General features: G+C 38.8%; 1 protein-coding gene across 6 annotated transcripts in view; it reads left to right on the forward strand.

Moving 5' to 3' along the window:
• Positions 1-15,530, forward strand: part of LOC143486724 (ribonuclease inhibitor-like) — a 139,079-nt gene that overhangs the window by 105,387 nt on the left and 18,162 nt on the right. For 5 of the 6 annotated variants that reach the window (XM_076986100.1, XM_076986098.1, XM_076986104.1 and 2 more), the window contains one exon: positions 10,788-10,958. The exons of the other annotated variant lie outside the window; for it this stretch is intronic. In XM_076986100.1, the coding sequence (XP_076842215.1) occupies positions 10,788-10,958 (171 nt within the window). The remainder of the gene's footprint in view (positions 1-10,787; positions 10,959-15,530) is intronic. 6 annotated transcript variants of the gene reach the window in all.

Consider the following 15,530-nt stretch of genomic DNA (forward strand, 5'->3'; position numbering starts at 1 on the left):
GCACAAACGTAACACAAACGAACGAGACCAGTTTGGAGTGATTTAGACATGGAGGGGGGGCTGGTGACGTCACGCGTATGAAAACTTAAACGACTGTAACTTTACAAAGCAAGTGATTGAAGCGTTCATTTTAACAGCACAAACGTAGCACAAACGAATGAGACTACTTTGGAGAAATTTGGACGTGGAGGGGGGGGCTACGTGACGTCACCAGTCAGAAAATGCATTTTTAAATTACTCAAAAGCCTTAATAGCACAAACGAAAATATTTGCAGCACAAACGGGCACAAACCCAGCACAAACGAACTGCAGTGTTATTTCAGCATTTTGGGTATGAGGGGGGGCCAGCTTCACGCAGGTCTTTAACATTATCCTTGGTGATCTCAGACTGTCTCAATCCCACATCATTGCAGAACCACTCCTTTATAGGGGGGGGTCTTGCTAATTGCCTCTCATTTCTACCTGTTGTCTATTCCATTTGCACAACAGCAGGTGAAGTTGATTCACAGTCAGTGTTGCTTCCTAACTGAACAGGTTGGTTTCACAGAAGTGTGGTTGACTTGGAGTTATATTGTGTTGTTTAAGTGTTCCCTTTATTTTTTTGAGCAGTGTATATGCCAGTGAATAAGGATTTTTTGAAAAAGCAGTTTTCACCGTCAGTTGAAATGAGTAGATCAGAAAGGTGTTTAACTTTTGATATTTATTGCACATCCACAGACCAGTCCAGGATAAATATCCTTTTACACTATATAAAGTGCATTTACATCTATCAAATTAAATTTAATTCTCTTAACCTGAGACAACTGGTTTGTTCACAACAGAAGTAAACTTAACAATAAACCTCTATTCTTAATTAAATAAATACCCAGTCTGGTAGACATTCAGGAACTAAATAATGTTTATATCGCCACCTTGAAAATGCTAATTTTTCTTGGGCTTGCTCCTGACTCGCCATTTCTGCCTCTTCGTTTGTGTTGTGTGTCACTGGCAGAGACCGTATTACGGTCTCATCACTGGTGTGCTTCGGCACGCGTGTAAAAACACGGGCTCTGATTGGCTACCATAACACTGCCTTAGCCAATTGCTTACTGACTTGTTAAGTTAAACAGGTGTTACACTGAGAACTGTGACCTATCGAGATCTGTTACTCCTCACTAGCCTGGGCAGCGGTCCGCTCGTATTACTGTTAGTATATCAATATATAGTAACGCACCGCTTTTAATGACCAGTAACGTCCACGGCGTTGTAACGACAGGAAAAGTAATTAATTATATTATCCTGTTACTGACAAAATTACGCCGTTATTTTTAACGGCGTTATTCGCAACACTGCTGGCTACGCACTCTTATTAGCTGCCGTGGTTGTTATAGAGCTGCTGAATGCAGTACCCTTTCTGGCTAACAGTGGGCGCTACATACGTGTCATTTACATTTACATGTGCATAGAGTGATGCTCTGCTTTACACACTGGAGTGATATGTTGCATAACTGCACCTGTACATAACTGTAGAAACACCTTCACATCCCACCAGCAAGTGTTTCCTATTGTAAAATAAAACACTTGAAGTCAGAGTGAAAGTTTTTTTTGTATTGTCAATACTGAAATATGTACAGGACATACAGTGGACTGAAATTGAAGTCCCAGGTGCAGCAGTAAACGTTGAATATTAAATAACCTACACAATAGACATTAACTAATAAACTAAGAAAACTAAATATAACATTAACTAAATAATGTAAAAGACTAATGAAATGTAAAGTATATACCGTTTTTTCTGGACTATAGACAGGGCTCTAGAGTGCGATCAATTTGGTCGCACGCGCAGCCTAATTTCTCAATGGTGCGACTAAAAAAAATTTGAGGTTGCACCGATGCGACAAGCTGTTCGATGGGAAAAAGTCTCCCTGTGGTTCAACAACAGACCAGTGTTAATTTCGTTGACGAATAAATTTTGTCATAGTTATGACGAAAACGATATGATAACTAAATAAAAACTATACGAAGGAATACAAATGATGACGAAATTAATGGACATTTTCGTCAACGAATAAAAAGGAGACGAAAATATTGGCCAGCGACGACATTCAATCAGACCTGATTTAGTTTTGTGAACGGTAGGGATAAGTTAATAAGAGATCCAACCATAACTACTTTAGCGTACACTGAGAGGCGGGACAAACCGGGTAACCGTCCAGTCAGAACTAACGTCTTCACATCACACAGAACCCGGAAAGACCAAACCAGCCTGTGAACTGTGGTCACTTGTGAAATTCAACTCGAAGTTAACTCGACAATGTCAGCAGGGAGAAAGATGAGCAGCGATGTATGGACACATTTCTCCTTTGGCTTTGAGAAAAACAAGACGCTGAGCCAGGGTTGCCAACTCTCATGCATTGAGCGCCACACATCCGATTTCTCACGCCGAAAAAAAATCTAGTTTATTTATTGTAGTTGTTTAAAAACAACTACAATGACTAAAGCTAAATGACATTTTAGTCAAAAGACTAAGACTAAAACTAAATCAAAAATTTCTGTCAACTTCCGGGGGTGCAGCAGAACAAGATGGCAGCAGGTTGACGGAGCTCCTAAACACGGTGTCTATCTTCAATAAAGTAAGGTTCGTAGAGCGCTTTTGTTCAATGCTATACTCCTTCTGAGAATAAAGGCGGCAGGACTGTGAATTAATTTTGAAGAAGCCCCTCAGAGAGACTGGTTTCATTATAGCTGCTACGAAGAAATAAGCCGCGGAAGCCGAGAGGAGAGGGAAAATACGCCGCCTCGACATGAGCCAATGAGTGTACTGACCGAAATCAGTAAAATAAGCGAAATGTTGAAAGGAGTGGTGACGGATGTGGCTGCAATAAAGCAAAATGTGTCTGACCTTAAAGACACTGTGGCTAATATGGGAGAAAGAATCACGGAAGCCGAGACTCGTGTGTCGCGTCTGGAGGACGAAAATGAGAAGCTAAAGATGTCAAGAGAGGCAAGAAGATGGACAACTTATGGAGCCGCGTTTAAGCCCTGGAGAGTCATAGCAGGAGAAATAATGTGAGAGTGATTGGCCTGAAGGAGACTGTTGGTGCAGAAGGAACATTGCTTGATTTGGTTCGGGGAATGTTTGTGGAAGGCTTTGGGATGTCGGAGAGCGATGAGTATGAGATTGAGCGGGCCCACCGAGTGTTCCCTTCGTTACCGGACCCGGGAAAACCGCCAAGACCAGTGCTTGTTAGTTTTTTGAGGCAATCAGCGAGGGACAAGATTATTGACACGGCAAAGAAAAAGCGGGGCTTCGAATGGCGAGGATGCCGGTTGTTGGTGTTCCCAGACATGACGAAAGAACTTGCGGAGAAGCGGAAGGAGTTTGCGGGAATTAAGAGAAGGTTACATCAGCAAAATGCTAAATACACTCTGGTGTTCCCAGCGACGCTGAGGGTGAAGTGGAAGAGGAGAAACCTGAGTTTCGGCTCGGCGAAAGCGGCGGAGAGATTCTTTGACGAGGAGGAGAAGAGTAATGTCGACATAACTGAATAAAGAGGCAACAGAAGCCCTCAAGGGACGTTGTGTCAAAAGTGGACGAGGGGGGGTCCACCTGCCTGTTGTCAAGAAGAGGAGAGGAGCAGTACCGCGGACACGAAACAGGGCAGCAGAAACAGGGTAGGTTCAGATAACATCCTTTTGTTTTTATACATGGTGGGAATTCTTGTTTTTCTACGTTTGTTGTTTTGGCTGGATGCATTCACAGAAGGGGGTTTTGTTGGGTTTAAGGACAGGGCAATACACATATCTGTTCATGATGTATGCTTGTAGGTTTAAACTGTATTGTTTGAAAACTTGAAATGACTGGGAAATCTATACAATTTATTTCGTGGAATATTAATTGGTGTGGAAATCCAACCAAAAGACACAAAATACTACATTATTTAAAGACGAACCAAGCAGATATATCATTCCTTCAGGAAACCCACTTAAATGAGGGAGAGGAGTTGAGATTTAAAGTGGGTTGGGTTGGTCATGTTTTTCACAGCTCTAAGTCAAGTGCTCATAATGGAGTAATTATTTTGGTAAGGAAAAAGGTTCAGTTTTCATTATTGAAACAAGTCAGATACAGAAGGGCGAATGATTTGTGTCCAGGCAATAATAGAGGGAGTAAAGATTATTCTTTGCAACATATATGCGCCAAACAAGGAGGACCTTCATTTTTTTCATAATATAAATAAAGTGTTAGGAGATATGACAGGATAAGTAATACTAACAGGGGACTTTAATGAGGTAATGGATCCTATTCTTGATAGGAGCACATCTAGAGGTCCAATTAAATCTAAGGGACGAGATGCAATTCACATGTTGAAAGAAGATGCGGGACTGATTGATGTTTGGAGACTAGCCAACCCCTCTGAGGGAATATACATTCTACTCTCATTGCCATAAATCTTACTCCAGAATTTGTTCTTAGTTTTAAAACCCCTGATAAATAATGTGATAAATTGTGATATAAAAACTATTGTGCTGACTGACCATGCAGCTACTGAACTTTAAAAAAAAAACTAGGACCGGACTACACAAGAAATTTGAGATGGAGAATGAGTGTGTCACTTTTACAGGATAAATCCTTTAAAGAACAGTTGGGGAGGGATCTAAAGGAGTTTTTTCAAATAAACATTGGTAGTACAGAACTCATTCAAACAGTTTGGGAGGCTTCTAAAGCCTTTATAAGGGGTAAACTGATAGCATATGCATCCAAAAAGAAAAAGGACACTAAGTAAAATTCAAGAATTGGAAAAAAATTAAACTAAAAGAAAATAACTTATCTATACAGTATGAAGACATACTTTACCGAGAAACATGTGATCTTAAATTTCAATTAAATGAAATCTATAATTAAAAAGTAGAGTACTCTTTATTCAGACTTAAAACTACATTTTACAGGGGGGGGGGGAGACTGGCAAACTTTTGGCGAGACAAGTAAAAAAAAAGGAGATCTCCTGAATGTTATCCCGGTGGTGAAACAGGGTAATACTCTGATGACGTCAGCAAAAGACATAAATAATGTGTTTAAACAATACTATGAAACTCTATGAGTATTTAGATATTCTTACACCAGTCTTGCTAAAAGTATATCAGGAGACTTTTGTGAGAGGACAGCTCCCTCCTACCTTTAATGAAGCATTGATATCATTAATTCCAAAGAAGGACAGGGATAACACAGAACCTTCAAATTACAGGCCAGTTAGCTTATTAAATGTGAATTCTAAGATACTCACTAAAGTACTAGCTATGCGTTTACAAAGAGTCCTCCCCAGTATCATACATCAGAACCAAACAGGTTTTATGAAAAATCGTTCTTCAGATAATATTAGAAAACTCTTACACTTAATGTGGGTGAGTCAATCAAGAGATGAGCCGGTGGCTGCGATCTCCTTGGACGCAGAAAAAGCCTTTGATAAAGTTGAGTGGGGTTTTCTTTTCTCGGCTCTTTTAAATTTTGGGTTCAAACCACTTTTTACTAAATGGGTTAAAATATTGTACAAGGAACCAAAAGCAGCAGTCATAACGAATGGCATCATATCGTCTTTCTTTGATTTAACACGTGGGCCCCGTCAGGGATGTTCCCTCAGCCCCCTGCTATTCAATATTTTATAGAGACTCTGGCAGTCAGTATCAGGGCAGATGAGGGGGATTAAAGGAATACTTTTAGGAAAACAAGAACACAAACTACTCCTTTATGCAGATGACATTTTAGCATTTATTACTCATCCATATGAAAATCTGCCACATCTGATGAACATCATACAGACCCATTCAAAAATTTCGGGTTACACAATAAACTGGACCAAATCTGAAGCCATGCCACTGTCTGCCTCATGTTAGTCACATATGGTACAACATTTTAATTTTAAATGGACACCTAAGGGCATGAAATATCTAGGGATTAAACTTTGCAGAGTAGTGGAGGAAGTACATTTACATTTATGGAATTTAGCAGACGCTCTTATCCAGAGCGACTTACAAAAGTGCTACGTAGTTACTTGGAATCTCCAAGGTAGAATAGATAGTCCTGAACACAAGGTACTCTAAGCTGGAAAAACCACTAGACGAAAGTCAAATGATACCTAACAATTATACCTGAATATACACATCACCTGAGGAAAAAGACAGTAAACAATTCCTATAACCCAATTATGCACAATACCTGAGAAAAAGACAGTAAGCAATGCCTGTAACAACCACCTGAGGAAAGAGACGATAAAGCACAATAGACGAAGCATAATTATGCAAAGTGCACTTGAAAGACGTGGGTCTTCAGTCGGCGTCTGAAGACAGCAAGTGACTCCGATGTTCGGACACACAAGGGAAGTTCATTCCACCACCGTGGAGCCAGGACAGAGAAAAGTCTGGATGCTTGTCTCCCATATGTCCTGGATGATGGAGGGTCAAGACGAGACATACTTGAGGCGCGGAGGGCTCTAGGTATGCATCTGGGTTTTACCATGGCCATCAAGTAAGGAGGAGCTGGACCATTCTTTGCTTTGTAGGCCAGCACCAGGGTTTTTATAAGTATTAACATTAAATTTCGACCCATTGTTGTCAACAGTTAAAACAAATTTTGAAAAGTGGGAAAAGATTAGACTAACACTATGGAGTAAAATTAATGTCATTAAAATGATCACTACCCCCCAGTTTAATTACATGATTATGATGTTGCCAATTACAATCCCAAGGTATGAAAACCTGATTAAACAATTTTTATGGGGGGATAAGAAACCAAGGATAAAATTAGATCAATTATATGCTCCTAGAGAAAGGGGTGGTATGGGACTTCCAAATTCAAAATTTTATTATTTATCATTTAAAATGGCTAAATTAGCCAGGTATTGGGAGAACGGGGAAAATGGACAGTCAATCAATCAATCAATCAATCAATCAAAGTTTATTTGTATAGCGCTTTTCACAACACATGTTGTCACAAAGCGCTTTACAGGATTTAAAAGGTTAACAATACTATGGGTCCAGAACCCTAATGAGCAAGCCAAAGGCGACAGTGGCGAGGAAAAACTCCCTATGATGGTGGGGAATAGAAAGAAACCTCGGGAGAACCAAGATTCAAAAGGGAACCCATCCTCCATTGGGCGACCCGTTAACACACAGATTACACAAAATACAGACAAATACACAAGTCACACACAAATCACACAATCAGACTAAGTAAAGGTAAAAATGAAAGTTCTGGGTTATGATATTGTCACTGTAAATGTCTGTTGATGAACGCCAGGCTTTCATTCCGTGTCGGAGCAGCGATGCTGGTATTGTAGGCTCCGACTGCAATGTTACTCTCCAGGTGAACCTCGGAGAAAAGATACGAGATGTAGTAAATATGTAACAGATTAATCAAAGGCCAAACTAAACAGATGAGTCTTTAATCGAGTTTTAAACATTGAGACTGGAGTGGCGAAACATTGAACCAGATATTTGCTCACTGTTTAAAGCCAAATTATCTCGAAAAACTTAACACAACAAACCCAGTTCTTATTCATTCATGTGAAGTTTGGTCAAAGGTACATAAGCTGTTTGGGATCTCTCATCAGGTAGAGAAATACATAATACATAATTCTGCTATATGTATTGGTAAAGCACCAGTGTTTTGAATACAATGGCACTCCGGTGGTATTAGTACTATAGACGATTTATATATGGTCACTTCATGTCTTATGAGGAAATAAAAACTACTTTTGGGTTGGAAGATAAAGCAAACTTCTGGAAATATTTACAGATGAGACACTGTGTGACTTCAAAATTCAAAAATACAGAAGAAAACATAATTGCAGAATACACCAAGTTGCCAAGTGATCATCATGCAGCTTCCTAGTTCTATAAATTGTTAAATAATAATCTGAGTGGGGAGTCATCAAATATCAAACTTACGTGGCAGAGGGATCTGGGAATTGAATACAATAAAGAAAAATGGTTGGAAGTTTTGGCCGATAATGGTAAATATGTGAAGGAGGCTAGAAGTAAATTTATACAGTATAAAATACTACACAGATATTATTATACTCCCACAAGACTGTACACAATGAAACTGATGCCAAATAACCTGTGTTGGAAATGTAAAAAAGACTGGAACATATTTACACTGTTTTTGGGAGTGTCCCTTGATTTCACCCTTCTGGACTAAGGTCTTGGAGGTTCTGGACAGATGGTCTGGCACAGAGGTCCCCCAGACTCCAGAACTGTGCTTGTTGGGAGACAGATCCCAAATGTCGGACGTTCCAAGGAGAACCTTCTCAGTGATTTCGGTGGGACTTGTAACGGCATCTAGGATAATTTTGAGGCACTGGAAAACCACAAAGAGCCCTGTATTGAATGAGTGGATTAGGCTAATGGCGGATACGGCCTCTTATGAGACAAGGCTTGGAAAACTGAATGGAACCAGAGACTCAGATTGGAAGAGTTTCTGGAATTCTTTAGGGAGACTGAGACCACTGGACAATTAAAGGCAATTCCATTTTGCACTTTGGATTTACTTATTTTTTTATTTGTGTATTTATTTTTTGTTTTTGTTTTTAATTAGTGGTGGGCCGTTAACGGCGTTCGTTAATTTGATACTCTTATCGGGCGATATAAAAATTATCGCTGTTAATCTATTCTTAAAGTTGGGTTGGGAACTGGGTCAAAATGGGTAAGCAAACTATGATGACTTTCAACTTGATAGTTTAGCTCAGCTGTATTCCTAACCAAATTGCACAGTAGGCGCGAGAACGAGTTTTCAAACCTGTGAATTACAAATCGTACGTGTGTTTACATGGATGCAGCCACGAAGTCGCCAGGTTTGCTTCATGGAAAATTCATTTTTAGGAACGTAAAGTGTTACCGGAGCAGAGCTCGGAGCGGTCGTTTTCTGCATCGTCCTAGCGCTAGATTCATCGCTATTTAAATATTTCTTTTTAACCGTTAAAACTGCAGAGGACCAAACCCGGCTTTTGAAAAAGTCCCCCCCAAATTATGTCCGTGAGTTTAAATGTACTAAATGTTGGCTTACATTTCAAATATCATGTTTAGCTGAATAAACATGTTATCAACCCCTTTTTAATGTACAGTATGTAGGCTTACAAATTCATGTTTAACTGAATAAACCGTTGAACACGAGTAGCCTACATTTTATTGAGCATGTTTTTTTTCTTCAAGTATCAAAGTAGAACAGCTTTCTCAAGCAGTCATTGATGCATTTTGGAAACAGGAGATGAGCCCCTGGTCTAATGCACCCTCTGTATTAAGAAACTCTATCTCAAAAACTGACTTTTAGTCATTACTTGGGTAGCACGCATATGAGCCATTTTAATATAGATTAATCAAGATTAATCTAGATTAATTTCAAAATTTCAGTGAGATTAATCCAGATGAAAAAAATGTATCTATGCCCACCCCTATTTTTAATATTTTGATTGGGTCGTGTTTGAGCTATTGAAGTATATTGTGTTATGCCCTGGGAGAGAAGAGGGAGGGGGGGTGTGGTGCACCAGCCCAGTTCTGTCTTGTTTTTTGTTCTTGTTTATAAATAATAAAAATTTCAAATTTCAAGTCACTGTAACTCCCGAATATCATCTGTAGTGTCTTTATGCGTGTGCAAATGAGGGGACTCTGAATTTGGCACAACACATGTTGGTTTGAAAAAATTTCTCCATCGTGCCTGCTGCTTGCATGTGCTAAATGAAATTGAGCACTTTCTTCTTTGATTTACATCTTTCTTTAACCTACCACCTGATTCACTTTCTGCTCTGCCCCCTGACGGGTGAAGAAAAATCTACAGAAAAGCCGTACCTCAGTATAAGCCGCATGGTTCAAATCATGGGGAAAAAAGTAGCGGCTTATAGTCCGGAAAATACGGTAAATGTAAATCCAGTAGTGTCAAGTACATTAAGGCAGGTATGTGCTAACAGTAAACGTTTAGATTTGATCAGTGCAAAACCTAACAATACATAATAATAAACCAGAATTTAATAATAGAGTATGACTTGTAAACATTTAACAATAATATGAGTTTGAAAATATTATAGGCTGATTAAATTGTTAAGAACAGGGAGTGAAACCAGAAAGTTCACACACACACACACACACACACACACACACACACACACACACACACACACACACACACACACACACACACACACACACACAGCCTGTTTAAATGGATAAGTACATGGAGTCTGTAAGCAGATCTTATAAACCAGATTGTATAAAGTGAAGAAGTGCAAAGTCAGATCCTGGACATCACAGCTCAGAGACACAGGATCCTGCGTTATTGATTTGGTGAATTACAGGCGGAGAAGGTGTAGAGCAGAAAGAACTCTGAACTCTCTTCCGGTTCTTCCCCTTGAAATATTGAGGAATCTTCTGATTAATTCAGTCTCATTAATATCAAACATACACAGTTTTGATGGTAAAGGCAGTGGAGTATTTATAGTGTTTTATTTATATGCATTTCTTTTTACACACACACACACACACACACACCCCTTATGTACAATATATGTTAGTTAATTTGTGTTATGTGGAAAAAAAACTGGCACCAAATGAAGTAAATGTGTTTTATGTGTGTAGGTCAGGGTTGTGTATGTGTTGTATGATGGTGTTGTATGTGTGTTGTATGTCCTGTATGATGGTGTTGTATGTGTATGGGATGTTATATGTGTTTTTGTCAGGGTTGTACATGTGTTGTATGTTGGTGTTGTATGTGCATGTGTGTATGAGATGTGCAGTGTTCTGATTTATCATCATTAATCTTCCAGGTTGAGTTACTGTGATCTCACAGAGAAAAGCTGTGACGTTCTGGCCTCAGTTCTCAGATCAAACTCCCGTCTAAGAGAGCTGGACCTGAGTCAGAATATACTGTGGAATTCAGGAGTGAAGAAACTCTGTTCTGGACTGGAGAGTTCAGACTGTAAACTGGAGAAACTGAGGTGTGGTCATCATTTTTACACTATATAGGGTGATGCATGAGTGTGAGAGTGCATTTGTGTTTGCTTGCCTGCATGTGTTTGTGTGCGTAGTTGTGTGTGTTTGTGTATACATGTTTGTATGTGTAGGATGGGCGATATGGGCAAAATTGATATTACAATATATTTATTAATTTCGGTCAGTACGATATTATTCCGATATCGATATGAACAAAAAAAACTGCCAAGAATGCCCACAACAGATGTCTGTACCTACAAATGTCTGAAAGATGAATGTCAAGTATATGAAAACTCCTCCTATAAAACTATTTACTTTAGAAATAAAAACAGTACAAATAAATTGTCAACCTTTTATTTGTATTCAGCATTCATATATGAACATGAAGCATGACATCATTATCAAATAAAAAACTTGTTGGCTTTGTCAATATTAATATCTTCGATAGGCGAACCACGTCCACACCACAGAATGAGTCTTTCCCCTTTATCAACTATCTCGTCTGTTTTATTATCGCTCAACCTTTTATTTGTATTCTGCATTCATATATGAACATGAAGCACGACCTCAAATAAACAAACTCGTCTGCTATAAAATTTCATTGTAGATGTTACATTGAATGTAAAGTGTCATGCTTTCGTGATGGTATGTCCATCAGAACATAAAGGAAAATGAACAGGTTGCCATCGCCATCTTCTTTATTAGAAGCCACATGTCCACACAAGTAATTCAGGGTGGCATCAGTAGTCCAGCTCACAACAGTTAGTTCAGATGATGCACAAGGTGAGCATTCCATTGGTGCCATTTATGGTGCTATGCACCATAAATACAAGGCATTTGTCTGATGGTAAATGGATAGTGGATATTTGATGGTGGATGAAGGTAATGTCAAAGAATGGTTTTCTATAGCAATCAAATACAAATCAATAAATTAATACAACCACAGCCAATCTAATTAAACACTAAATACTTAGAAAACAATCAAGAACAGTGTTGGGAACGTTACTTTAAAAAAGTAGTTATAGTTACTCACTACTTGTTCAAAAAAGTAACTGAGTTAGTAACTGAATTACTCTATAATAAAAGTAACTCGTTACCAGGGAAAGTAACTATTTGCGTTACAGTGAAAAAAAGTTATGCCGATGAATAAGGATTTTTTTTTAAAAAGCAGTTTTCACAGTCAGTTGAAATGAGTAGATCAGAAAGGTGTTTAACTTTTGATATTTATTGCACATCCACAGACCAGTGCAGGATAAAATCCTTTAAAATCCCAAATCTTTATAAAAAAAAAAAAAAGCAAAAGTAAACAGTTACACTATATAAAGTGCATTTACATCTATCAAATTAAATTCAATTCTCTCAACCTGAGACAACTGGTTTGTTCACAACAGAAGTAAACTTAACAATAAAACCTCTATCCTTTATTAAATAAATCAAATACCCAGTCTGGTAGACATTCAGGAACTTCAAGTATTTTCTTAAATAATGTTTATATCGCCACCTTGAAAATGCAATTTTTTTTCGGCTTGCTCCTGACTCGCCATTTCAGCCTCTTCTCCGTTTGTGTCGCGTGTCTCTCCGTGTCACTGGTGTGCGTCGGCGTGTGTGTAAAAACACTGGCTCTGATTGGCTACCATAATGCTGCCTTAGCCAATCGCTTACTGACTTGTTATGTTAAACAGGTGAACTGTGACCTATCGAGATCTGTTACTCCTCACTAGCCTGGACAGCGGTCCGCTTGGATTACTGTTAGTATATCAATATATAGTAACGCACTGCTTTTAATGACCAGTAACGTCAACGGCGTTGTAACGACAGGAAAAGTAATTAATTATATTATCCCGTTACTGACAAAATGACGCCGTTACCTAATGCCGTTATTTTTAACGGCGTTATTCGCAACACTGATCAAGAAACATAATACAAACTTACATAACGCGTCCGGAATGAGAACAAACCTCCTGCCTTCTTACATGCTTGGTGTACACAATAAAAATGGCCTACTCTGGTCTTTTAAACTCTAAGTCCCACTTCTTTCCTGGAGCAAGAACTTCTGGGGTTTGGAGCAAAGACTTCTGAGATTCTGAGTTCCATTGATCCTCATCTGGAGTTATTACATCGGCTTTGTCAACATTAATATCATCAAACTACAACACAGCAAGGTTATAATCGTTAACTGAAACGAACGAAAAAACGAAAACTGATATTGAAAAGATATTTTCGTTAACTGAAATAAATAACAGTAATTAAAAGAAAAAAATGATAACTAACTGTAACTATATTACATGTTTAGAAAACTAACTAAAACGTACTGAAATTATAGATAGGATACCCTTCGTATTCGTGTTTGTCAGTTTATTTATAAGTCTTGTGGACTGATATGAAATCGTTTTTTTTTCTCAGTAGAAGTTTTATATTAGCTGGCAGAAGCGTACACGACACCTCATGGTCCGTCACGTCTCTTGTTTAGAGCTCTTGCTCGCTAAATACCTAGCTAGCTAGCTACATCTAAAGAGCATTTAGCTCTTTACCCATGATATAAGAAACGACTACCTAGTGATAAGTAAGTGATTTTATCATGGGTGAACTAAATGATGCAGTCCTATGTCTCAAAACGATTCACCAAGATAGACTAAACATAACCTGGTAAGAGACGAAGGGAATAACACTGTAGTTAGACAGTATATCTTATTACATCGAATGGGATTGAATTAGAAAAACACAAATGCTTCTATCAAATGCTTCTAACACAAATATATATAGATAGATAGATAGATAGATAGATAGAGAGCACATGAATTTGTTTTCCTGTCTTTTCCTCTCCTTTTCCAGCCTGCTGTTTAGATCACAACATTTATCAGTGATGCAGTGATGCAACGCGACCATGCTAATTTTCGCTAGCAATGATATGGGATTTCCTATATAACATTAGCATCAAGCTAATTGCGCCATATAATTTCTTAGCTTTTCAAACGCGAATTCAAACGCGGAAACAGAAAGTGTTTGATTACAACAAATATTATATAGTATAGTATATGAAATATACAAAGAGCAAGATTCAAACATTTTTATTTATTTTTATTGTTTGACGGGACTCATTAGAGAAACTGTCGTCTCTACGTGCGATTGAATTGTAACTTTTGAAACACGAGTCTACAAATTTTCTGCCGTTTGTTGTAGTATCGGTAACATACAGTCTGCTTGTAACTTCAACTTTTTCGTGAAGTATCACGTTTGGTGTTTTGGTCATATGAGCTTGGGGGTGAGCCAGCTTGTGCTTTGGCAGGCGTATGAGCTGGGGGTGAGCCGCTTCCACCGCATTACCAAGACAATGGGCGTTAATCCCTTCACAGCAGGGGAGTGGGCTACATGGACCCTACCAAGCCCTGTGAAATTTTTCGCTTCTCTAGGAGCTCTAGTGTTAAATGTAGCTAGCTAGGTAATTTAGCCTGAAAGGGCTTTTAGGGGTTTTTTGTTAAAAAATTTTTTTGCTAGCAAAATTACGACAACAAAAGTTGGGAGAAAACGACGAGTCCTGTATGGGATTTTTAAAATATGACTACGAGAAAGACTACATGTCTTGTAGTGGAAACAGGTGATAAAATATATGGAGTAGTTCTCAAAGAGAAAAAACCCCACGAATCTCAAAGCTCACACAAGAGGGCTAACTGCCAGTACCTTGACAAACTAGCCTCAGTGTAGCTCCGCCGAAAGAGAAGCAACATCCCGGCTAGGTAGCACCAGGAAGGTGAACCATAATGGACCGTTTTCACCAGTGATCAAATAGTTGCTGGTTAGTTAATATGCAGAAAAACCACAAGCGGGTGGATGCACTAGTTAATGTGTTGAGACTGGACGTCCACACAACTGTGTGACTCGATTGCCTTTCAAAACGTTTGGCTTTTCACACAAACCAAAATAGGGTTACGCTCCTATGTTTGTGTCTGTCTTAAGCCCTATCCGGACGGGATTAGTTTCTCAGGGGGACGTCTGTGAAAAATATTTCACCCTTGTACTCAGTGATAAAACTCTTGCATCCGGACAGCAATTGAAAAAACAGGAGGACCCGTGAGTTTTTGGCTTTCTCGGTCACATGACATCGCCTTGTCACGTGATAGCATGTTTAATAATGTCACACTGCCAACTCTGATGATTCCTTTTTAACTTTTAACTTTACTACTGTTCAGTTCAGCATTTAAGATCTCCGTTTAAGTTAAGCTATTTTGTTAAACCAATACAGAAAACACATTATAAAAAATCGCTAATGAATGTAAATAGCTAAATAAATCCGTTAAATAAAATAAAATAAATCCATTAAAAAATCCAGTAAATCCATTTTCGCTCGCCGCTGTCTTTACGTGGATCTCCGTGAAAACGCGCGCCCAACGTGTAACTACGGTGCGTGGCAGTGGACATATAGCTGTTTTATTAAACGCGAGGTGATGTCTGCATGTATAAACTCAGACATGTGGATCCGGACGGGACTAAAATTACCAGACGACCACGGAGTACAGCGAAAAACAGTAGGTAATTCCGCCTGTAATTTTCTCTGAGGACGTCTGAGAAAAACACGGACA

Source organism: Brachyhypopomus gauderio, unplaced genomic scaffold (genome assembly GCF_052324685.1).
Source record: "Brachyhypopomus gauderio isolate BG-103 unplaced genomic scaffold, BGAUD_0.2 sc45, whole genome shotgun sequence".
Lineage (NCBI taxonomy): Eukaryota > Metazoa > Chordata > Actinopteri > Gymnotiformes > Hypopomidae > Brachyhypopomus > Brachyhypopomus gauderio.